This window comes from Pseudophryne corroboree, chromosome 3 (genome assembly GCF_028390025.1).
Source record: "Pseudophryne corroboree isolate aPseCor3 chromosome 3, aPseCor3.hap2, whole genome shotgun sequence".
Classification (NCBI taxonomy): Eukaryota; Metazoa; Chordata; class Amphibia; order Anura; family Myobatrachidae; genus Pseudophryne; species Pseudophryne corroboree.
The window spans coordinates 87,036,967-87,064,613 of record NC_086446.1 but is presented as its reverse complement, the minus strand read 5'-3'; the positions used below and the strand labels follow the sequence as shown (position 1 = coordinate 87,064,613).

At 49.2% G+C, this 27,647-nt stretch overlaps 1 protein-coding gene across 2 annotated transcripts in view; it reads right to left on the bottom strand.

Moving 5' to 3' along the window:
• The window catches only part of LOC135057042 (zinc finger protein 135-like), an 83,579-nt gene extending 62,650 nt beyond the window's left edge, over positions 1–20,929 (bottom strand). For both annotated transcript variants that reach the window (XM_063962899.1, XM_063962900.1), the window contains exons 1-2: positions 20,376–20,929; positions 13,019–13,171 (exon numbers count right to left, since the gene is read on the bottom strand). In XM_063962899.1, the coding sequence (XP_063818969.1) occupies positions 13,019–13,129 (111 nt within the window). In that variant the 5' untranslated portion in view covers positions 13,130–13,171; positions 20,376–20,929. The remainder of the gene's footprint in view (positions 1–13,018; positions 13,172–20,375) is intronic.
• Positions 20,930–27,647: the final 6,718 nt, after the last annotated feature.

Sequence of the window (27,647 nt, the reverse complement as noted above, 5' to 3'; positions counted from 1 at the left end):
AGATCTTAGTCCTACTGAGAATCTGCCGGCACTGAATACATACTAATTCCCGGCAGTCGTGACACATGACCGACAGCGGCGTTCCAACTGTGAGGATCCTGGCCTCGGAGGGGGTAAGTGTTTCTCCCCCCCCCCCCCCCTCCCCCCCTACCGTAAACCTAACCCTCGGGGGTGGCGGTCTACCCTTAACCCTCCCCGGGCCCTCACCCTACATTCTGATACTCACCGTAAGTACTCCAGCTGTCAGTAATCTGGCGCCGGTGTGCTGGATGCTGATGGAATTCCTGCGTTGACATGATGCTAAATACATCCCCTGCGGCACTATGTGATAATTGCGGCCCACAGGCATCATCCAACCAACCTGGGGCAACTCTGCCAGAAAGACTGGGCGTCACTCCCAAACTGCACACCTGGTAGAGACGTACCCAACAGACCTACAGCTGCTACTGCAGCAACGGGTGGTTCTACCATGTACTAGGCTGCAGGGGATGAATACTTATGCAATCATCACATGTCAGTTACTTTATAAACAGCAGACAAAATAAGATTTTACTCACCGGTAAATCTATTTCTCGTAGTCCGTAGTGGATGCTGGGGACTCCGTAAGGACCATGGGGAATAGCGGCTCCGCAGGAGACTGGGCACAGCTAAGAAAGATTTAGGACTACCTGGTGTGCACTGGCTCCTCCCACTATGACCCTCCTCCAGACCTCAGTTAGGATACTGTGCCCGGAAGAGCTGACACAATAAGGAAGGATTTTGAATCCCGGGTAAGACTCATACCAGCCACACCAATCACACCGTATAACTCGTGATATGATACCCAGTTAACAGTATGAACATAACAGAGCCTCTCAACAGATGGCTCAACAATAACCCTTTTAGTTAATGATAACTATATACAAGTATTGCAGACAGTCCGCACTTGGGACGGGCGCTCAGCATCCACTACGGACTACGAGAAATAGATTTACCGGTGAGTAAAATCTTATTTTCTCTGACGTCCTAGTGGATGCTGGGGACTCCGTAAGGACCATGGGGATTATACCAAAGTTCCCAAACGGGCGGGAGAGTGCGGATGACTCTGCAGCACCGAATGAGAGAACTCAAGGTCCTCCTCAGCCAGGGTATCAAATTTGTAGAATTTTGCAAACGTGTTTGCCCCTGACCAAGTAGCAGCTCGGCAAAGTTGTAAAGCCGAGACCCCTCGGGCAGCCGCCCAAGAAGAGCCCACTTTCCTCGTGGAATGGGCTTTTACAGATTTAGGGTGCGGCAGTCCAGCCGCAGAATGTGCAAGTTGAATCGTGCTACAGATACAGCGAGCAATCGTCTGCTTAGAAGCAGGAGCACCCAGCTTGTTGGGTGCATACAGGATAAATAGCGAGTCAGTCTTCCTGACTCCAGCTGTCCTGGAAACATATACTTTTCAGGGCCCTGACTACGTCCAGTAACTTGGAATCCTCCAAGTCCCAAGTAGCCGCAGGCACCACAATAGGTTGGTTCACATGAAAAACTGATACCACCTTAGGAAGGAATTGGGAACGAGTCCTCAATTTCGCCTTTCTCATATAAAATACAGATAAGGGCTTTTGTCAATTCTGATACACGCCTGGCCGACGCCAAGGCCCACAGAATGACCACTTTCCACGTGAGGTATTATAGCTCCACGGATTTAAGTGGCTCAACCCAATGCGACTTCAGGAAATCTAACACCACGTTGAGATCCCACGGTGCCACTGGAGGCACAAACGGGGACTGACTATGCAGCCCTTCCTTAACAAAAGTCTGAACCTCAGGCAGTGAAGCCAGTTCCATTTTGGAAGAAAATCGATAGAGCCGAAATCTGGACCTTAATGGAACCCAATTGTAGGCCCATAGTCACCTCTGACTGTAGGAAGTGCAGAAATCGACCTAGCTGAAATTTCTCCTTTGGGGCCTTCCTGGCCTCACAGTACGCAACATATTTCCGCCATATGCGGTGATAATGGTTAGCGTTCACTTCTTTCCTAGCTTTAAATAGCGTAGGGATAACTTCCTCCGGAATTCCCTTTTCCTTCAGGATCCGGCGTTCAACCGCCATGCTGTCCAACGCAGCCGCGGTACGTCTTGGAACAGACAGGCCCCCTGCTGCAGCAGGTCCTGTCTGAGCGGCAGAGGCCATGGGTCCTCTGAGATCATTTCTTGGAGTTCTGGTTACCAAGCTCTTCTTGACCCACCCGGAACAATGAGTATAGTTCTTACTCCTCTCCTTCTTATTATTCTCATTACCCTGGGTAAGAGAGGCAGAGAAGGGAACACATACACCGACTGGTACACCCACAGTGTTACCAGAGCGTCCACAGCTATCGCCTGAGGGTCCTTGACCTGGCGCAATATCTTTGTAACTTTTAGTTGAGGCGGGAAGCCATCATGTCCACCTGTGGCCTTTCCCAACGGTGTACAATCATTTGGAAGACTTCTGGATGAAGTCCCCACACTCCCGGGTGGAGGTCGTGTCTTCTGAGAAAGTCTGCTTCTCAGTTGTCCACTCCGGGAATGAAAATACACACATAAGATAGCAGCGCTTAGTAAAATTAATAAAAATATGAAGGTTTGAGTGAAAAATTAATCACAATTTAATTAGACATCATTCTAAAAATAAGAATTTACTTACCGATAATTCTATTTCTCGGAGTCCGTAGTGGATGCTGGGGTTCCTGAAAGGACCATGGGGAATAGCGGCTCCGCAGGAGACAGGGCACAAAAAGTAAAGCTTTAGGATCAGGTGGTGTGCACTGGCTCCTCCCCCTATGACCCTCCTCCAAGCCTCAGTTAGGATACTGTGCCCGGACGAGCGTACACAATAAGGAAGGATTTTGAATCCCGGGTAAGACTCATACCAGCCACACCAATCACACTGTACAACCTGTGATCTGAACCCAGTTAACAGTATGATAACAGCGGAGCCTCTGAAAAGATGGCTCACAACAATAATAACCCGATTTTTGTAACTATGTACAAGTATTGCAGATAATCCGCACTTGGGATGGGCGCCCAGCATCCACTACGGACTCCGAGAAATAGAATTATCGGTAAGTAAATTCTTATTTTCTCTATCGTCCTAGTGGATGCTGGGGTTCCTGAAAGGACCATGGGGATAATACCAAAGCTCCCAAACGGGCGGGAGAGTGCGGATGACTCTGCAGCACCGAATGAGAGAACTCCAGGTCCTCCTTAGCCAGGGTATCAAATTTGTAGGATTTTACCAACGTGTTTGCCCCTGACTAAATAGCCGCTCGGCAAAGTTGTAAAGCCGAGACCCCTCGGGCAGTCGCCCAAGATAAGCCCACCTTCCTTGTGGAATGGGCATTTACATATTTTGGCTGTGGCAGGCCTGCCACAGAATGTGCAAGCTGAATTGTATTACACATCCAACTAGCAATAGTCTGCTTAGAAGCAAGAGCACCCAGTTTGTTGGGTGCATACAGGATAACAGCAAGTCAGTTTTCCTGACTCCAGCCGTCCTGGAACCTATATTTACAGGGCCCTGACAACATCTAGCAACCTGGAGTCCTCCAAGTCCCTAGTAGGCGCAAGGCACCAAAATAAGCTGGTTCAGGTGAAACACTGACACCACCTTAGGGAGAGAACTGGGGACGAGTCCGCAGCTCTGCCCTGTCCAAATGGACAACCAGATATGGGCTTTTTTGAGAAAAAAACCACCAATTTGACACTCGCCTGGTCCAGGCCAGGGCCAAGAGCATGGTCACTTTTCATGTGAGATGCTTCAAATCCACAGATTTGACTGGTTTTAAACCAATGTGATTTGAGGAATCCCAGAACTACATTGAGATCCCACAGTGCCACTGGAGGCACAAAAGGGGGTTGTATATGCAATACTCCCTTGACAAACTTCTGGACTCCAGGAACTGAAGCCACTTCTTTCTGGAAGAAAATCGACAGGGCCGAAATTTGAACCTTAATGGACCCCAATTTGAGGCCCATAGACACTCCTGTTTGCAGGAAATGCAGGAATCGACCGAGTTGAAATTTCTTCGTGGGGCCTTTCTGGCCTCACACCACGCAACATATTTTTGCCACATGTGGTGATAATGTTGTGCGGTCACCTCCTTTCTGGCTTTGACCAGGGTAGGAATGACCTCTTCCGGAATGCCTTTTTCCCTTAGGATCCGGCGTTCCACCGCCATGCCGTCAAACGCAGCTGCGGTAAGTCTTGGAACAGACATGGTACTTGCTGAAACAAGTTCCTTCTTAGCGGCAGAGGCCATAAGTCCTCTGTGAGCATCTCTTGAAGTTCCGGGTACCAAGTCCTTCTTGGCCAATCCGGAGCCATGAGTATAGTTCTTACTCCTCTACGTCTTATAAGTCTCAGTACCTTAGGTATGAGAAGCAGAGGATGGAACACATACACCGACTGGTACATCCATGGTGTTACCAGAACGTCCACAGCTATTGCCTGAGGGTCTCTTAACCTGGCGCAATACCTGTCCCGTTTTTTGTTCAGACGGGACGCCATCATGTCCACCTTTGGTATTTCCCAACGGTTTACAATCATGTGGAAAACTTCCCGATGAAGTTTCCACTCTGCCGGGTGGAGGTCGTGCCTGCTGAGGAAGTCTGCTTCCCAGTTTCCATTCCCGGAATGAAACACTGCTGACAGTGCTATCACATGATTTTCCGCCCAGCGAAAAGTCCTTGCAGTTTTTGCCATTGCCCTCCTGCTTCTTGTGCCGCCCTGTCTATTTACGTGGGCGACTGCCGTGATGTTTTTCCCACTGGATCAATACCGGCTGACCTTGAAGCAGAGGTCTTGCTAAGCTTAGAGTATTATAATTTTACCCTTAGCTCCAGTATATTTATGTGGAGAAAAGTCTCCAGACTTGATCACACTCCCTGGAAATTTTTTTCCTTGTGTGACTGCTCCCCAGCCTCTCGGGCTGGCCTCCGTGGTCACCAGCATCCAATCCTGAATGCCGAATCTGCGGCCCTCTAGAAGATGAGCACTCTGTAACCACCACAGGAGAGACACCCTTGTCCTTGGATATAGGGTTATCCGCTGATGCATCTGAAGATGCGATCCGGACCATTTGTCCAGCAGATCCCACTGAAAAATTCTTGCGTGAAATCTGCCGAATGGAATTGCTTCGTAGGAAGTCACCATCTTTACCAGGACCCTTGTGCAATGATGCACTGATTTTAGGAGGTTCCTGACTAGCTCGGATAACTCCCTGGCTTTCTCTTCCGGGAGAAACACCTTTTTCTGGACTGTGTCCAGAATCATCCCTAGGCACAGCAGACTTGTCGTCGGGATCAGCTGCGATTTTGGAATATTTAGAATCCACCCGTGCTGTTGTAGCAGTATCCGAGATAGTGCTACTCCGACCTCCAACTGTTCCCTGGACTTTGCCCTTATCAGGAGATCGTCCAAGTAAGGGATAATTAAGACGCCTTTTCTTCGAAGAAGAATCATCATTTCGGCCATTACCTTGGTAAAGACCCGGGGTGCCGTGGACAATCCAAACGGCAGCGTCTGAAACTGATAGTGACAGTTCTGTACCACGAACCTGAGGTACCCTTAGTGAGAAGGGCAAATTTTGGACATGGAGGTAAGCATCCCTGATGTCTCGGGACACTATATAGTCCCCTTCTTCCTGGTTCGTTATCACTGCTCTGAGTGACTCCATCTTGATTTGAACCTTTGTAAGTGTTCAAAAATTTTTTAGATTTAGAATAGGTCTCACCTAGCCTTCTGGCTTCAGTACCACAATATAATGTGGAATAATACCCCTTTTCTTGTTGTAGGAGGGGTAATTTGATTATCACCTGCTGGGAATACAGCTTGTGAATTGTTTCCCATACTGCCTCCTTGTCGGAGGGAGACCTTGGTAAACCAGACTTCAGGAGCCTGCGAAGGGGAAACGTCTCGACATTCCAATCTGTACCCCTGGGATACTACATGTAGGATACAGGGGTCCTGTACGGTCCCAGCGTCATGCTGAGAGCTTGGCAGAAGCGGTGGAACGCTTCTGTTCCTGGGAATGGGCTGCCTGCTGCAGTCTTCTTCCCTTTCCTCTATCCCTGGGCAGATATGACTCTTATAGGGACGAAAGGACTGAGGCTGAAAAGACGGTGTCTTTTTCTGCAGAGATGTGACTTAGGGTAAAAACGGTGGATTTTCCAGCAGTTGCCGTGGCCACCAGGTCCGATGGACCGACCCCAAATAACTCCTCTTCCTTTATACGGCAATACACCTTTGTGCCGTTTGGAATCTGCATCACCTGACCACTGTCGTGTCCATAAACATCTTCTGGCAGATATGGACATCGCACTTACTCTTGATGCCAGAGTGCAAATATCCCTCTGTGCATCTCGCATATATAGAAAATGCATCCTTTAAATGCTCTATAGTCAATAAAATACTGTCCCTGTCAAGGGTATCAATATTTTTAGTCAGGGAATCCGACCAAGCCACCCCAGCTCTGCACATCCAGGCTGAGGCGATCGCTGGTCGCAGTATAACACCGTAATGTGTGTATATACTTTTTATGATATTTTCCAGCCTCCTGTCAGCTGGCTCCTTGAGGACGGCCCTATCTATAGACGGTACCGCCACTTGTTTTGATAAGCGTGTGAGCGCCTTATCCACCCTAAGGGGTGTTTCCCAACGCGCCCTAACTTCTGGCGGGAAAGGGTATACCGCCCATAATTTTCTATCGGGGGGAACCCACGCATCATCACACACTTCATTTAATTTATCTGATTCAGGAAAAACTACGGTAGTTTTTTCACATCCCACATAATACCCTCTTTTGTGGTACTTGTAGTATCAGAAATATGTAACACCTCCTTCATTGCCCTTAACGTGTGGCCCTAATAAGGAATACGTTTGCTTATTCACCGTCGACACTGGATTCAGTGTCCGTGTCTGTGTCTGTGTCGACCGACTAAAGTAAACGGGCGTTTTAAAACCCCTGACGGTGTTTCTGAGACGTCTGGACCGGTACTAATTGTTTGTCGGCCGTCTCATGTCGTCAACCGACCTTGCAGCGTGTTGACATTATCACGTAATTCCCTAAATAAGCCATCCATTCCGGTGTCGACTCCCTAGAGAGTGACATCACCATTACAGGCAATTGCTCCGCCTCCTCACCAACATCGTCCTCATACATGTCGACACACACGTACCGACACACAGCACACACACAGGGAATGCTCTGATAGAGGACAGGACCCACTAGCCCTTTGGAGAGACAGAGGGAGAGTTTGCCAGCACACACCAAAAACGCTATAATTATATAGGGACAACCTTATATAAGTGTTTTCCCTTATAGCATCTTTTATATATTTCTAACGCCAAATTAGTGCCCCCCCTCTCTGTTTTAACCCTGTTTCTGTAGTGCAGTGCAGGGGAGAGCCTGGGAGCCTTCCCTCCAGCCTTTCTGTGAGGGAAAATGGCGCTGTGTGCTGAGGAGATAGGCCCCGCCCCTTTTTCGGCGGGCTCGTCTCCCGCTCTTTAATGGATTCTGGCAGGGGTTAAATATCTCCATATAGCCCCCGGAGGCTATATGTGAGGTATTTTTAGCCAAAAAAGGTTTTCATTTGCCTCCCAGGGCGCCCCCCTCCCAGCGCCCTGCACCCTCAGTGACTGCCGTGTGAAGTGTGCTGAGAGGAAATGGCGCACAGCTGCAGTGCTGTGCGCTACCTTAAGAAGACTGAGGAGTCTTCTGCCGCCGATTCTGGACCTCTTCTCGTTTCAGCATCTGCAAGGGGGCCGGCGGCGAGGCTCCGGTGACCATCCAGGCTGTACCTGTGATCGTCCCTCTGGAGCTAATGTCCAGTAGCCAAAGAAGCCAATCCATCCTGCACGCAGGTGAGTTCACTTCTTCTCCCCTAAGTCCCTCGTTGCAGTGATCCTGTTGCCAGCAGGACTCACTGTAAAATAAAAAACCTAAGCTAAACTTTTCTAAGCAGCTCTTTAGGAGAGCCACCTAGATTGCACCCTTCTCGGCCGGGCACAAAAATCTAACTGAGGCTTGGAGGAGGGTCATAGGGGGAGGAGCCAGTGCACACCACCTGATCCTAAAGCTTTACTTTTTGTGCCCTGTCTCCTGCGGAGCCGCTATTCCCCATGGTCCTTTCAGGAACCCCAGCATCCACTAGGACGATAGAGAAAACACATAAAAAATCATAATATGGCCACATAAATGCTAAAACACTTGTACTGGCTGCTGCCGTTTAAGGTGTAGTCCGTTCCTAGTAATAAATGGACTGGCAAAGAATTTGATGATGTAACACTGAAAAAGAACCAAATATATAGTTCCACATGGGTTGTTTACCACTTTAAGCCGCTGGAGGTGTAGTCCCTTTGAGAATATTCCTTTGAGAATATTCCTTTGCGTTTCACTGCAAGGCACTGCAGCTTTATCAAAGGTACCTTTGATAAAGCTGCAGTGCCTTGCAGTGAAACGCGTCAGGAGGCTTGCCAGGCCACTATCTTTTGCTAATTCAGCTGCCAAGGTGTGTCCGAACCAAGACTGGGACATTGAACTTTCAAAGAACCAATTCATCTGGAACACCACTCATCCTTCGTACAACAGGAGGATACCGCAACGCAGTGAGGACCCCTCATAACCCTTGCTTGGGTTTGAGTCTAACAAAGGAATATTCTCAAAGGGACTACACCTCCAGCGGCTTAAAGTGGTAAACAACCCATGTGGAACTATATATTTGGTTCTTTTTCAGTGTTACATCATCAAATTCTTTGCCAGTCCATTTATTACTAGGAACGGACTACACCTTAAACGGCAGCAGCCAGTACAAGTGTTTTAGCATTTATGTGGCCATATTATGATTTTTTATGTGTTTTTAGAATGATGTCTAATTAAATTGTGATTAATTTTTCACTCAAACCTTCATATTTTTATTAATTTTACTAAGCGCTGCTATCTTATGTGTGTATTTTCTATGTGGTTTTGGGTTTGACTACCCCAATTTATAGCAGCAGCATTAGAAACGCAACACCCATAAAGCGCCTGAACCTTTTTACCTTGGTAGAAAACAAATTGCTACTCCGGGAATGAACACTGCTGACAGTGCTAACACATGATTTTCCGCCCATCGGAGAATCCTTGTGGCTTCTGCCATCGCCATCCTGCTTCTTGTGCCGCCCTGTCGTTTACATGAGCGACCGCCGTGATGTTGTCTGACTGGATCAGCACCGGCCGGTGTTGAAGCAGGGGTCTAGCCTGACTTAGGGCATTGCAAATGGCCTTTAGTTCCAGAATATTTATGTGTAGGGAAGTCTCCTGACTTTTCCATAGCCATGGAAGTTTCTGCCCTGTGTGACTGCCCCCCAGCCTCGAAGGCTGGCATCCGTGGTCACCAGGACCCAGTCCTGTATGCCGAATCTGCGGCCCCCTAGAAGATGAGCACTCTGCAGCCATCACAACAGCGACACCCTGGCCCTTGGAGACAGGGTTATCCGCCGATGCATCTGAAGATGCGACCCGGACCACATGTCCAACAGATCCCACTGGAAAATCCTTGTATGGGACCTGGCGAATGGAATTTCTTCGTAAGAAGCTACCATCCTTCCCAGGGCTCGCGTGCATTGATGCACCGACACCTGTATACGTATTAGGAGGTCTCTGTCTAGAGACGACAACTCCTTGGACTTCTCCTCCGGGAGAAACCCTTTTTATCCTGTTCTGTGTCCAGAACCATACTCAGGAACAGTAGACGCGTCGTAGGAACCAGCTGCGACTTTGGATATTCAGAATCCAGCCGTGCTGTTGTAGCACTTCCCGAGATAGTGCTACTCCGCCGAACAACTGCTCCCTGGACTTTGCCTTTATAAGGAGATCGTCCAAGTACGGGATAATTATTTCGGCCATTACCTTGGTAAATACCTCGGTGCCGGGGACAGACCAACGGCAACGTCTGGAATTGGTAATGACAATCCTGTACCACAATTTTGAGGTACTCCTGGCGAAGAGGGTAAATAGGGACATGCAGGTAAGCATCCTTGATGTCCAGTGATACCATGAAATTCTCCAGGCTTGCAATAATCGCCCTGAGCGATTCCATTTCGAACTTGAACCTTCGTATATAAGTGTTCAAGGCTTTCAATTTTAGAATGGGTCTCACCGAACCGTCTGGTTTCGGTACCACAACATTTTGGAATAGTAACCCCGGCCTTGTTGAAGGAGGGGTACCTTGATTTCACCTGCTGGAGGTGCAGCTTGTGAATTGCCGCCAGTACTACCTTTCTCCGAGGGCAGCAGGCAAGGCTGAGGTGAGGTAACGGTGAGGGGGAGTCGCCTCGAACTCCAGCCTGTATCCCTGTGATAATATTTGCAGAACCTAGGGATCCACCTTTGGGCAAACCCACTGGTCCCTGAAGTTCCCGAGACGCGCCCCTACCGCACCTGTCTCCACCTGTGGAGCCCCAACGTCAAGCGGTGGACTCAGAGGAAGCGGGGGAAGATTTTTGATCCTGGAAACTGGCTGCTGGTGCAGCTTTTTCCTTCTTCCCTTGTCTTTGTGCAGAAAGGAAGCGCCTTTGACCCGCTTGCTTTTCTGAAGCCGAAAGGACTGTACCTGAAAATACGGTGCTTTCTTAGGCTGTGAGGAAACCGGAGGTAAAAAAAAAATTTCTTCCCAGCTGTTGCTGTGGATACGAGGTCCCAGAGACCATCCCCAAACAATTCCTCACCCTTATAAGGCAGAATCTCCATGTGCCTTTTATAGGCAGCATCACCTGTCCACTGCCGGGTTTCTAATACCCTCCTGGCAGAATGGACATTGCATTTATTCTGGATGCCAGCCGGCAAATATCCCTCTGTGCATCCTTTATATATAAGACGACGTCTTTAATATGTTCTATGTTAGCAAACTATTATCCCTGTCTTAGAGTATTAATATTATCTGACAGGGTATCAGACCACGCTGCAGCAGCACTATTTATGCTGAGGCAATTGCAGGTCTCAGTATATAACCTGAGTGTGTATATACAGACTTCAGGATAGCCTCCTGTTTTTTATCAGCAGGCTCCTTCAAGGTGGCCGTATCCTAAGACGGCAGTGCCACCTTTTTTGACAAACGTGTGAGCGCGTTATACACCCTAAGGGATATCTCCCAACGTGACCTATCCTCTGGCGGGAAAGGGTACGCCATCAGTAACTTTTTAGAAATTACCAGTTTCTTATTGGGGGAACCCACGCTACTTTACACACTTCATTCATTCATCTGATGGGGGAACAAAACACTGGCTGCTTTTTCTCCCCAAAAAGAAAACCCCTTTTATGTGGTACTTGGGTTCATGTCAGAAATGCGTAACACATGTTCCTAGTGGATTGTGTATATGTCTCAACCTCGTCGACACTGGAGTCAGACTCCGTGTCGACATCTGTGTCTGCCATCTGAGGTAACGGGCGTTTTTTGAGCCCCTGATGGCCTTTGAGACGCCTGGGCAGGCGCGGGCTGAGAAGCCGGCTGTCCCACAGCTGTTACGTCATCCAGCCTTTTATGTAAGGAGTTTACACTGTCGGTTAATACCTTCCACCTATCCATCCACTCTGGTGTCAACCCCACAGGGGGCGACATCCCATTTATCGGCCTCTGCTCCACCTCCACGTAACCTTCCTCATCCCACATGTCAACACAGCCGTACCGACACACAGCACACACACAGGGAATGCTCTGACTGAGGACAGGACCCCACAAAGTCCTTTGGGGAGACAGAGAGAGAGAGTATGCCAGCATACACCAGAGCGCTATATAATGCAGGGATTAACACTATAACTGAGTGATTTTTCCCCCCAACAGCTGCTTGTATAAACAATATTGCGCCTAAATTTAGTGCCCCCCCCCTCTCTTTTTAACCCTTTGAGCCTGAAAACTACAGGGGAGAGCCTGGGGAGCTGTCTTCCAGCTGCACTGTGAAGAGAAAATGGCGCCAGTGTGCTGAGGGAGATAGCTCCGCCCCTTTTTCGCGGACTTTTCTCCCGCTTTTTTATGGATTCTGGCAGGGGTATTTATCACATATATAGCCTCTGTGGCTATATATTGTTATAAATTTGCCAGCCATGGTGTTTTTATTGCTGCTCAGGGCGCCCCCCCCCCCCCCCAGCGCCCTGCACCCTCAGTGACCGGAGTGTGAAGTGTGTATGAGGAGCAATGGCGCACAGCTGCAGTGCTGTGCGCTACCTTGGTGAAGACTGATGTCTTCTGCCGCTGATTTTCCGGACTCTTCTTGCTTCTGGCTCTGTAAGGGGGCCGGCGGCGCGGCTCTGGGACCGAACATCAATGGCCGGTTCCATGCGGTTGATCCCTCTGGAGCTAATGGTGTCCAGTAGCCTAAGAAGCCCAAGCTGCCACCAGTTAGGTAGGTTCGCTTCTTCTCCCCTTAGTCCCTCGCTGCAGTGAGTCTGTTGCCAGCAGATATCACTGTAAAATAAAAAACCTAAAATATACTTTCTCTCTAGGAGCTCAGGAGAGCCCCTAGTGTGCATCCAGCTCAGCCGGGCACAGGATTCTAACTGAGGTCTGGAGGAGGGTCATAGTGGGAGGAGCCAGTGCACACCAGGTAGTCCTAAAGCTTTCTTAGCTGTGCCCAGTCTCCTGCGGAGCCGCTATTCCCCATGGTCCTTACGGAGTCCCCAGCATCCACTAGGACGTCAGAGAAATAATGAATCATGAGTCAGGTGTCATCTGTAACAGAGAGATCTGATAACTATACAGGAGGATGACTACATTTCCAGTCACTGTACATTCCAGATATACCAAGTAGATTAGGAATATGTCCTAATACTTTAACAAAGCCAGGCCCATGCAGGTCTGGCATCTCTGCAACCAGGGTCATGGAGGCCTGGATATGGAAACACAGAGGTCTTCTAGGACTGGAGTCACAGGCGGTGTCTCAGAGACCAGGATCACAAGAATCCCTCACCTCCCCAGTTCCCTTTCTTATTATATAGGTAAAAGTGATGCCACTGTGAGATTCCCAGGAGACCCTCACCTCTCCAGTCAGCAGGTGGATGATCTCCAGGGTGAGAGTTACTATCCTCTCAGTCATGTGACTTCTGTCCTTGTCCATCCTCAGCGAATCAGTGACGCATCTCATCCTCATGTGACCTCCAGTAATGACTTGTGTTCCTCACAGCTCAATTATCTAGAAATACATATAATTATAATAATAAACATCACAGAGTAAATGCAATATATGCAGATATGTAACACTGAGTTATCATTATGTCCTCCTCTTATCCCTGAGACAAACAGTCCTGGTCAGTGTCTCTACCTTCTCCTATTATGGCTACTAAGTGACAGGTACACAATAATATACCTGTGCACACATTATACAGCCTCATGTCCAACACATATACCCCACATACCCACAGCCCAGCATTACACCTCATACATACACACCCGGGCACATATTATACAGCCTCATGTCCAGCACATATACCCCCCATACCCACAGTCACTGCCCAGCATTACACCTCATACACACACACCTGGGCACACATTATACAGCCTCATGCCCAGCACATATACCCACAGTCACTGCCCATCATTACACCTCACACCCGGGCTCACATTATATACATCCTTATGTCCAGCACATATACACCCCATAACCACAGTCACTGCCCAGCATTACACCTCATACATACACACCTGGGCACACATTATACAGCCTCATGCCCAGCACATATACCACCATACCCACAGTCACTGCCCAGCATTACACCTCATAACATACATACCTGGGCACAAACTATACAGCCTCATGCCCAGCATATATACAACCCATACCCACAGTCACTGCCCATCATTACACCTCATACATATACATCTGGGCACACATTATACAGCCTCATGCCCAGCACATATACAACCCATACCCACAGTCACTGCCCAGCATTACACCTCATACATTCACACCTGGGCACACATTATACAGCCTCATGCCCAGCACATATACCCCCCATACCCACAGTCACTGCCCAGCATTACACCTCATACATACACACCTGGGCACACATTATACAGCCTCATGGCCAGCACATCTACCCCCCATACCCACAGTCACTGCCCAGCATTACATCTCATACATACACACCTGGGCACACCTTATACAGCCTCATGCCCAGCACATATACCTCCTATACCCACAGTCACTGCCCAGCATTACACCTCATACATACACACCTGGGCACACATTAAACAGCCTCATGCCCAGCACATATACACCCCATACCCACAGTCACTGCCCAGCATTACACCTCATACATACACACCTGGGCACACATTATACAGGCTCATGACCAGCACATATACCCCCCATACCCACAGCCACTGCCCTGCATTACACCCTCATACATACACACCTGGGCACACCTTATACAGCCTCATGCCCAGCACATACACCCCCCATACCCACAGTCACTGCCCAGCATTACACCTCATACATACACACCTGGGCACACATTATAAAGGCTCATGACCAGCACATATACCTCCCATACCCACAGTCACTGCCCATCATTACACCTCATACATACACACCTGGGCACACATTATACAGCCTCATGCCTAGCACATATACCCCCATACCCACAGTCACTGCCCAGCATTACACCTCATACATACACACACACACCTGGGCACACATTATACAGCCTCATGCCCAGCACATATACCCCCATACCCACAGTCACTGCCCAGCATTACACCTCATACATATACATCTGGGCACACATTATACAGCCTCATGCCCAGCACATATACAACCCATACCCATAGTCACTACCCAGCACTACACCTCATACATACACACCTGGGCACACATTATACCACCTCATGCCCAGCACATATACCTCCTATACCCACAGTCACTGCCCAGCATTACACCTCATACATACACACCTGGGGACACATTATACAGCCTCATGCCCAGCACATATACCCCTCATACCCACAGTCACTGCCCAGCATTACACCCCATACATACATACCTGGGCACACAATATATAGCCTTATTCCCAGCACATACACCCCCCATACCCACAGTCACTGCCTAGCATTACACCACATACATACACACCGGGCACACATTATACAGCCTCATGCCCAGCACATATACCTCCTATACCCACAGTCACTGCCCAGCATTATACCACATACATACACACATTATACAGCCTCATGCCCAGCACAAATACCCCCATACCCACAGTCACTGCCCAGCATTACACCTCATACATACACACACACCTGGGCACACATTATACAGCCTCATGCCCAGCACATATACCCCCATACCCACAGTCACTGCCCAGCATTACACCTCATACATATACATCTGGGCACACATTATACAGCCTCATGCCTAGCACATATACCCCCATACCCACAGTCACTGCCCAGCATTACACCTCATACATACACACACACCTGGGCACACATTATACAGCCTCATGCCCAGCACATATACCCCCATACCCACAGTCACTGCCCAGCATTACACCTCATACATATACATCTGGGCACACATTATACAGCCTCATGCCCAGCACATATACAACCCATACCCACAGTCACTGCCCAGCATTACACCTCATACATTCACACCTGGGCACACATTATACAGCCTCATGCCCAGCACATATACCCCCATACCCACAGTCACTGCCCAGCATTACACCTCATACATACACACACACCTGGGCACACATTATACAGCCTCATGCCCAGCACATATACCCCCATACCCACAGTCACTGCCCATCATTACACCTCATACATATACATCTGGGCACACCTTATACATTTCTCATGCCCAGCACATATACCCCCCCCATACCCACAGTCACTGCCCAGCATTACACCCTATACATACACAAAAAGGCACACATTATACAGCCTCATGCCCAGCACACATACACCCCATACCCACAGTCACTGCCCAGCATTACACCCCATACATACACACCTGGGCACACATTATACAGCCTCATGCCCAGCACATATATGCATCCCATACCCACAGTCCCTGCCCAGCATTACACCTCATACATACACACCTGGGCACACATTATACCACCTCATGCCCAGCACATATACCTCCCATACCCGCAGTCACTGCCCAGCATTACTCCACATACATACACACCCCAGCACACATTATACAGCCTCATGCCCACCACATATACCCCCCATACCTACAGTCACTGCCCAGCATTACACCTCATACAAACACACCTGGGTACACATTATACACACATTATACAGCCTCATGCCCAGCACATATACCCACAGTCACTGCCCAGCATTACACCCTATACATACACACCTGGGCACACATTATACAGCCTCATGCCCAGCACATATACCCCCCATACCCATAGTCACTGCCCAGCATTACACCTCATACATACACACCCGGGCACACATTATACAGCCTCATGCCCAGCACATATACAACCCATACCCAGAGTCACTGCACAGCATTACACCACATACATACACACATTATACAGCCTCATGCCCAGCACATATACCCACAGTCACTGCCCAGCATTACACCCTATACATACACACCAAGGCACACATTATACAGCCTCACGCCCAGCACACATACACCCCATACCCACAGTCACTGCCCAGCATTACACCCCATACATACACACCTGGGCACACATTATACCACCTCATGCCCAGCACATATACCTCCCATACCCACAGTCACTTCCCACTATTACTCCACACACCTGGGCATACATTATACAGCCTCATATCCAGCACATATACCCCCCATACCCACAGTCACTGCCCAGCATTACACCTCATACATACACACCTGGCACACATTACACAGCCTCATACCCCACACATATACCCCCATACCCACAGTCACTGCCCAGCATTACACCTCATAACATACACACCTGGGCACACACTATGCAGCCTCATGCCCAGCACATATACCCACATCCCTAAAGTCAATGCCAAGCATTACAGCTCACACCTGGGCACATATTATACAGCCTCATGCCCAGCACATATACCCTCATACCCACAGTCACTGCCCAGCATTACATACCATACACACACACCTGGGCACACATTATACAGCCTCATGCCCTGCACATATACCCTCATACCCACAGTCACTGCCCAGCATTACATCTCATACATACACACCTGGGCACACATTATACAGCCTCATGCCCACCACATATTCCCCCATACCCATAGTCACTACCCAGCACTACACCTCATACATACACACCTGGGCACACATTATACCACCTCATGCCCAGCACATATACCTCCTATACCCACAGTCACTGCCCAGCATTACACCTCATACATACACACCTGGGGACACATTATACAGCCTCATGCCCAGCACATATACCCCTCATACCCACAGTCACTGCCCAGCATTACACCCCATACATACATACCTGGGCACACAATATATAGCCTTATTCCCAGCACATACACCCCCCATACCCACAGTCACTGCCTAGCATTACACCACATACATACACACCGGGCACACATTATACAGCCTCATGCCCAGCACATATACCTCCTATACCCACAGTCACTGCCCAGCATTATACCACATACATACACACATTATACAGCCTCATGCCCAGCACATATACACCCCATACCCACAGTCACAGCCCAGCATTACAGTTCACCTCTGGGCACACATTATACAGCCTCATATCCAGCACATATACCTCCCATACCCACAGTCACTGCCCAGCATTACATCCCATACATACACATCAGGGCACACCTTATACAGCCTCACGTCCAGAACATATAACCCCCATATCCACAGTCACTGTCCAGCATTACACCCCATACATACACACCTGGGCACACATTATACAGCCTCATGCACAGCACATATACCCCCAATACCCACAGTCACTGCCCAGCATTACACCTCATACATACACACCTGGGCACACATTATACAGCCTCATGCCCAGCATATATACACCCCATACCCACAGTCACTGCCCAGCATTACACATCATACATACACACCTGGGCACACAATATACAGCCTCATGCCCAGCACATATACCCCCCATACCCACAGTCACTGCCCAGCATTACACCCTATACATACACACCTGGGCACACATTATACAGCCTCATGCCCAGCACATATACCCCCCATACCCACAGTCACTGCCCAGCATTACACCTCATACATACACACCTGGGCACACATTATACAGCCTCATGCCCAGCATATATACACCCCATACCCACAGTCACTGCCCAGCATTACACATCATACATACACACCTGGGCACACAATATACAGCCTCATGCCCAGCACATATACCCACAGTCACTGCCCAGCATTACACCCTATACATACACACCTGGGCACACATTATACAGCCTCATGCCCAGCACATATACCTCCCATACCCACAGTCACTGCCCAGCATCACACCCCATACATACATACATACATACATACATACATACATACATACACACACCTGGGCACACCTTATACAGCCTCATGCCCAGCACATATACCCCCCATACCCACAGTCACTGCCCAGCATTACACCTCATACATACACACCTGGGCACACATTATACAGCCTCATGTCCAGCACATATACCCCCCATACCCACAGTCACTAAGCAGCATTACACCCCATACATACACACCTGGGCACACATTATACAGCCTCATGCCCAGCACATATACCCCCCATACCCACAGTCACTGCCCAGCATTACACCTCATACATACACACCTGGGCACACATTATACAGCCTCATGCCCAGCACATATACACCCCATACCCACAGTCACTGCCCAGCATTACACATCATACATACACACCTGGGCACACATTATACAGCCTCATGCCCAGCACATATACACCCCATACCCACAGTCACTGCCAAGCATTACACATCATACATACACACCCGGGCACACATCATACAGCCACATGCCCAGCACATATACACCCCATACCCACAGTCACTGCCCTGCATTACACCACACACATACACACCTGGGCACACATTATACAGCCTCATGCCCACCACATATACCCACAGTCACTGCCCAGCATTACACCTCATACATATACACCTGGGCACACATTACACAGCCTCATGCCCAGCACATATACACCCCATACCCACAGTCACTGCCCAGTATTACACCTCATAACATAAACACCTGGGCACACATTATACCACCTCATGCTTAGCACATATACCTCCCATACCCACAGTCACTGCCCAGCATTATACCACATACATACACACCCGGGCACACATTATACATCCTCATGCCCAGCACATATACCCCCCATACCCACAGTCACTGCCCAGCATTACACCACATACATACACACCTGGGCACACATTATACAGCCTCATGCCCAGCACATATACACCCCATACCCACAGTCACTGCCCAGCATTACACATCATACATACACACCTGGGCACACATTATACAGCCTCATGCCCACCACATATACCCACAGTCACTGCCCAGTATTACACCTCATAACATAAACACCTGGGCACACATTATACCACCTCATGCCCAGCACATATACCTCCCATACCCACAGTCACTGCCCAGCATTATACCACATACATACACACCCGGGCACACATTATACAGCCTCATGCCCAGCACATATACCTCCCATACCCACAGTCACTGCCCAGCATTACACCTCATACATACACACCTGGGCACACATTATACAGCCTCATGCCCAGCACATATACCTCCCATACCCACAGTCACTGCCCAGCATTACACCACATACATACACACCCGGGCACACATCATACAGCCACATGCCCAGCACATATACCTCCCATACCCACAGTCACTGCCCAGCATTATACCACATACATACACACCTGGGCACACATTATACAGCCTCATGCCCAGCACATATACACCCCATACCCACAGTCACTGCCCAGCATTACAGCTCACACCTGGGCACACATTATACAGCCTCATATCCACAGTCACTGCCCAGCATCACACCCCATACATACATACATACATACATACATACATACATACCTGGGCACACCTTATACAGCCTCATGCCCAGCACATATACCTCCTATACCCACAGTCACTGCCCAGCATTACATCCCATACATACACATCAGGGCACACCTTATACAGCCTCACGTCCAGAACATATACCTCCCATACCCACAGTCACTGTCCAGCATTACACCCCATACATACACACCTGGGCAGACATTATACAGTCACTGGATCATACATACAATAACAATGTTTGTACAGCACTAGGACAGACCTGTATTCCTGCCTTCCTTCCCAGAGAACCCCAGTAACGCTCTCCGAGTCCTCTGTCTGGGGATTCCAGTCTCAGGTTAAATGACATCTGGATTAGATGATACGGACCACAAGAAAATGGCCGCCGTTTTTGTTTTTTTCTGGGATGCTCGAACAAAGGACATAATGATACTGCATTATTTGCGACTACGTAAATGGCGGCCACAAGTTGTCAATTGCAAGGTTCTCTCCTCTGGTGATCTGCAGCTACGATATGCTTCACATAGATAGTAACCTTTCTTATATGTCCTTAGTTTAGGAGGGCGGTGGCCATTTTCCTGTATACCAGTACAGTAATAATATGAAAGCGGACAGATAGATCCACTTCAGTAAATTGACCTTCTGACGTTATCCTAAATCACCTGGGACGTAGGCTTCCAGGGAAGATGCCATGTTGGGTACAAGGGGAAATTGGGCCACAGAGGGGGAAATGGATGCTGTGGGTGGAGATAACGAGATATGCTAGGACGAAGGCTGGTGGGGTGGGGGTGGAGACACAATGCTCTGCTTCTGGACGTTTCTCTTCATTTATGCTGGTCATCACCTGTGCTAAAACACCTTTCTTATCCATTAACCTGTTCATCCCAGGTGCCGGCAATCATAAATTAAGAGGGAAGTCCAGGAGCAGAGCATTCTGTCCCTCCTGGAGAGGGTCATGTTGGGAGGTTTGTGCTAGGCTCTTTAGGGGTGCAATGGAGTAACAGGCTGCAGGAGAGGGGCATTTATGCTGGGGTGGGACATGTCAAATAGATGATGGGGTGTGGGGCAATTAGGTCAAACGGGTCTATGTGGGGAAACTGTCAGAATGCTGGGGGGGGGGCAGCTTATGGAGATGCTGGGAGTATTGGGAACACAGGTTCCATGCCCTCCAACATGACCCGTCCCACTAGGTACAAAATGCTCTGTTTCTGGGCTTCCCTCTTAATTTATGATTTCCATCACCTGTGTTGAACTAGTTAAATGATAGGAAAGCTGTTTCTTCACATGTGATGGCAATAATAAAGCAAGAGGGAAGTCCAGAAACAGCATTTTGTACCAAGTGGGGCGGGTCATGTTGGAGGGTATGAGGTTCGTGTGGACAAACAGACTTTGGGGGAAGGGGCGGGTCTTGGAGACAATGGGAGTTATTTGGGGCATGTGGGAAAACAGACTGCTGTGGGGACGGGTCATGGAGACGCTGAGGGTATTTGAAGCACACGGGTGCATGTAGGGAAACAAGCTTCGAATGATGGTACATGTCAGGGAGACGCTGGGGGAATTTGAGGTACACAGGAGGACATGGGGTAACGGTTGATGCTAGATTCAAGTGGCCTAAGGGACCTTTTCCATCAGGGGGAGAAGCCATGACAAGGGGAGGAGCTAGGCCAGAGGGATAGTTCCTCTACTATCCACGCCACCAACTATTACCTTTAGTAAGCAGGTGGCGAGCCACCGAGCATGCGAGGGTACTTTTCGGGTACCCTGTTCGTCCGTAGCTCCTCCCACTGGTGACGTGTCTCCTCCCCTAGTGACGTCAGAAGGTCCCTTCTCCCACTCCGATTTAGAACCAACCATGGGGTCACAGGCTGCTGGGGTGGAGCAGGTGGTGAATCATGTTGCTGGGGTGGGTCATGTCGGAGACACTGGGGACATTTGGGGAACCAGGCTGTTGTGGTGGGGAGCATGTCTAGAGGATGCTGTGGGCACGTGGGATAACAAGCTATTGGTAATAGAACATGTTAGGGAGACGCTGGGGCAGGGACGTTTTAAGAGAGGAGGAGGCCCGTGTTCAGCCTCCTCCATTTGGGTCCCCTCCTCTCTGCCCGAAGCGCTGTAGAGTCTGAGCACTAGAGGGCTCAGACTCTACTGCGCATGAGCAGATCTCCAGGAAAATGGAGTGGTGGCCATTTTCCCTGAGATCTCTCTACTGTGCATGCGCAGAACTCCGTGAAAATGGCCGCTGAGCCATTTTCACAGAGTTCTAATAGCGCTGCGGATGCCGACGCTGGACTTCGGAGGGGTGAGTATTTTAAAAATGGGTGCAGTGTGTGCGGTGAGGGCCCCCTCTGGACTCAGGGGCCCGTGTGCACCGCACACACTGCACCCATTATAGAAGCGCCAGTGCCCTGGGGTTATTTGGGGAACCAGGCTGTTGGGGTGGGGAGCATATCTGGAGGATGCTGTGGGCATGTGGGGTAACAAGCCGCTGGTGATAGGACATGTCAGGGAGACGCTGGGGGCGATTGGGGCACATGTGAGGAAACATCAGTAGAAAAATGTGCTGCTCTTAGCCTGTCTGGGTGGTGTGATGTATCCGTGTGTTTGCTATAGCTGATTAGTCAAGGGTATGGTATCCCACAATGAGGAACAGTACTCCTAATATCAATACTGGGTAATGAGTAAAGAATATGCAATGTGACCGCAAAAGATGGAAACATGTACTTTACTTGATAATAGAGTATACAGTAAAAATTACAAATGACATATGATTACAATCATAATATGGTGTAAAGATATACACAAACATTTTGAATCTGCTAGCGATGTTAATGGTTTTTGTCTGAAATAAACTGATAGTGTACAGACTGCAGTTGTGACAAGTTCCCTTTACAGTGATCTTAAATAGTGCAATCAGGAATGATGGGCAGTGTTCCGTTAACTGGTCGGAAATTTTCAAACAATGTAGTCACAAGGAATCTGGACAGCAACGTCCCGCTTGTCCACAATAAATTAGTTGTATTCATGCACCTTTGATAGGCACTAGCTTGCTGCCGCTGGTATTAATGGGCAACCCCTCCTTTTTCCGGTGAGTGGAGTGGGTCACTGCTCAGTACGATTAGAAGTATTCTATAGAGCTAGCTACTCACCTCACATCCATTTTCTCTTACGTCCTAGAGGATGCTGGGGACTCCGTAAGGACCATGGGGATAGACGGGCTCCGCAGGAGACATGGGCACTTTAAGAAAGACTTTAGGTATGGGTGTGCACTGGCTCCTCCCTCTATGCCCCTCCTCCAGACCTCAGTTTACTACTGTGCCCAGAGGAGACTGGGTGCATTACAGGGAGCTCTCCTGAGTTTCCTGTCAGAAAGTATATTTGTTAGGTTTTTTATTTTCATGGAGCCTGCTGGCAACATACTCCCTGCATCGAGGGACTGAGGGGAGAGAAACAGACCTACTTGGTTTCTTAGGCTACTGGACACCATTAGCTCCAGAGGGATCGGTACGCAGGTCTCACCCTCGCCGTCCATCCCAGAGCAGCGCCGCCGTCCTCCTCGCAGAACCGGAAGATAGAAGCCGGGTGAGTATGAGAAGAAAAGAAGACTTCAGAGGCGGCAGAAGACTTCATGATCTTCACTGAGGTCACAGCAGTAAAGCTGTGCGCCATTGCTCCCATACACCTCACACACGGCAGTCACTGTAAGGGTGCAGGGCGCAGGGGGGGCGCCCTGGGCAGCATATGAACCTCTCTTTGGCAAAAATATATATATATACAGCTGGGCACTGTATATATAAAGAGCCCCCGCCAGTTTTTTAGTATATTTGAGCGGGACAGAAGCCCGCCGCCGAGGGGGCGGGGCTTCTCCCTCAGCACGCACCAGCACCATTTTCTCCACAGCACAGCGCTGAAAGGAAGCTCCCCGGACTCTCCCCTGCTTATTCCACGATGAATTAGGGTTTTAAAGAAGGGGGGGCACATAATTTGGCGCATAGATATATATAAACAGCGCTACTGGGTAAACATATTTATTGTGTTTTTTCCTGGGTCATATAGCGCTGGGTGTGTGCTGGCATACTCTCTCTCTGTCTCTCCAAAGGGCCTTGTGGGGGAACTGTCTTCAGATAAGAGGATTCCCTGAGTGTGTGGTGTGTCGGTACGCGTGTGTCGACATGTCTGAGGTAGAAGGCTCGCCTAGGGAGGAGGGGGAGCAAATGAATGTGGTGTCTCCGTCGACAACGCCGACACCTGACTGGATGGATATGTGGAATGTTTTAAGTGCTAATGTAAATTTATTGCACAAAAGATTAGACAAAGCTGAAGCTAGGGAACAGCCAGGGAGTCAACCCATGTCTGTCCCTATGTCGCAGGGACCTTCGGGGTCTCAAAAGCGCCCACTATCCCAAATAGTAGACACAGATACTGACACGGATTCTGACTCCAGTGTCGACTACGATGATGCAAAGTTACAGCCAAAAGTGGCTAAATGTATTTGATATATGATTATTGCAATAAAAGATGTTTTGCATATCACAGAGGAACCCCCTGTCCCTGACACGAGGGTGCACCTCTATAAGGGAAAGAAACCTGAGGTAACCTTTCCTCCCTCACATGAGTTGAACGAATTATGTGAAAAAGCTTGGGAATCTCCAGACAAAAAACTGCAGATTCCCAAAAGGATTCTTATGGCGTATCCTTTCCCGCCAACTGACAGGATACGGTGGGAATCCTCCCCTAGGGTAGACAAAGCATTAACACGCTTATCCAAAAAGGTAGCGCTGCCATCCCAAGATACGGCTACCCTCAGGGATCCTGCTGACCGCAAGCAGGAGGTTACCTTGAAGTCCATTTACACACATTCTGGTACCTTACTCAGACCTGCAATTGCGTCGGCCTGGGTTTGTAGCGCTGTAGCAGCATGGACAGATACCTTATCAGCGGAAATTGAGACCCTAGATAAGGATACCATTTTATTGACCCTAGTGCTTATAAAAGATGCTGTCTTATATATGAGAGATGCTCAAAGAGACATTAGTCTACTGGGTTCTAGAATCAACGCTATGTCGATCTCTGCTAGACGAGTCCTATGGACCCGGCAATGGACAGGTGATGCCGATTCAAAGAGGCATATGGAGGTTTTACCTTACAAGGGTGAGGAATTGTTTGGGGAAGGTCTCTCGGACCTGGTCTCCACAGCTACAGCTGGTAAATCAAATTTTTTGCCTTATATTCCCTCACAGCCTAAGAAAGCGCCACATTATCAAATGCAGTCCTTTCGATCACAAAGAAACAAGAAAGTACGAGGCGCGTCCTTTCTTGCCAGAGGTAAGGGCAGAGGAAAAATGCTGCCCAACACAGCTAGTTCCCAGGAACAGAAGTCCTCCCCGGCCTCTACAAAATCCACCGCATGACGCTGGGGCTCCGCTAATGGAGTCCGCCCCAGTTGGGGCACGTCTTCGAGTTTTCAGCCACATCTGGGTTCACTCACAGGTGAATCCCTGGGCAATAGAAATTGTTTCTCAGGGTTACAAGCTGGAATTCGAAGAGGTGCCTCCTCGCCGGTTTATCAAATCGACCCTACCAGCTTCTCCCATGGAAAGGGAGACAGTGTTAAATGCAATTCACAAATTGTATCTTCAACAGGTGGTGGTCAAGGTTCCCCTGCTTCAACAAGGGAAGGGATATTACTCAACCCTGTTTGTAGTCCCGAAACCAGACGGTTCGGTCAGACCCATTTTAAATTTAAATCCCTGAACCTATACTTAAAAAGGTTCAAGTTCAAGATGGAATCGCTAAGAGCGGTCATCGCCAGCCTGGAAGGGGGGGATTTTATGGTATCTCTGGACATAAAGGATGCATACCTTCATGTTCCCATTTATCCACCTCATCAGGCATACCTGAGATTTGCGGTACAGGATTGTCATTACCAATTTCAGACGTTGCCGTTTGGGCTTTCCACGGCCCCGAGGATTTTCACCAAGGTAATGGCGGAAATGATGGTGCTCCTGCGCAAGCAAGGTGTCACAATTATCCCGTACTTGGACGATCTCCTCATAAAAGCGAGATCAAGAGAGCAGTTGCTGAACAGCGTCTCACTTTCACTGAAGGTGTTACAGCAACACGGCTGGATTCTCAATATCCCGAAGTCGCAGTTGGTTCCTACGACTCGTCTGACCTTCTTGGGCATGATTCTGGATACAGACCAGAAAAGGGTTTATCTTCCGATAGAAAAAGCTCAGGAACTCATGACTCTGGTCAGGAACCTATTGAAGCCAAAACAGGTGTCAGTGCATCACTGCACTCGAGTCCTGGGAAAGATGGTGGCAGCATACGAAGCCATTCCCTTCGGCAGGTTCCATGCGAGGACTTTCCAATGGGACCTACTGGACAAGTGGTCCGGGTCACATCTACAAATTCATCAGTTGATCACCCTGTCCCCCAGAGCCAGGGTATCTCTTCTGTGGTGGCTGCAGAGTGCTCACCTTCTAGAAGGCCGCAGGTTCGGCATTCAGGACTGGATCCTGGTGACCACGGACGCGAGCCTCCGAGGGTGGGGAGCAGTCACACAGGGAAGAAACTTCAAAGGTCTTTGGTCAAGTCAAGAGACTTGTCTTCACATCAACATCTTGGAACTGAGGGCCATATATAACGCCCTACGTCAAGCGGAGACCTTACTTCGCGACCAACCAGTTCTGATCCAGTCAGACAACATCACCGCAGTGGCTCATGTAAACCGCCAAGGCGGCACAAGGAGCAGAGTGGCAATGGCGGAAGCCACCAGGATTCTTCGCTGGGCGGAAAATCATGTAAGCGCACTGTCGGCAGTGTTCATTCCGGGAGTGGACAACTGGGAAGCAGACTTCCTCAGCAGACACGACCTGCATCCAGGAGAGTGGGGACTTCATCAGGAAGTCTTCGCACAGATTGCAAGTCAGTGGGGACTGCCCCAGATAGACATGATGGCATCCCGCCTCAACAAAAAGCTACAGAGGTATTGCGCCAGATCAAAAGACCCTCAGGCGGTAGCTGTAGACACCCTAGTGACACCGTGGGTGTTCCAGTCAGTCTATGTGTTTCCTCCTCTTCCTCTCATACCCAAGGTGTTGAGTATAATAAGAAAAAGAGGAGTGAGAACAATTCTCATTGTTCCAGATTGGCCACGAAGGACCTGGTATCCGGATCTGCTGGAAATGCTCACAGAAGATCCGTGGCCTCTTCCTCTACGACAAGACCTGTTGCAACAGGGGCCCTGTCTGTTCCAAGACTTACCGCGGCTGCGTTTGACGGCGTGGCGGTTGAACGCAGGATCCTAGCGGAAAAAGGCATTCCGGATGAGGTCATTCCTACGCTGATAAAGGCTAGGAAGGACGTGACAGCTAAACATTATCACCGTATATGGCGAAAATATGTTTCTTGGTGTAAGGCCAGGAATGCTCCTACGGAAGAATTCCATCTGGGCCGTTTCCTTCACTTCCTACAGACTGGAGTGAATTTGGGCCTAAAATTAGGCTCCATTAAGGTTCAGATTTCAGCCTTA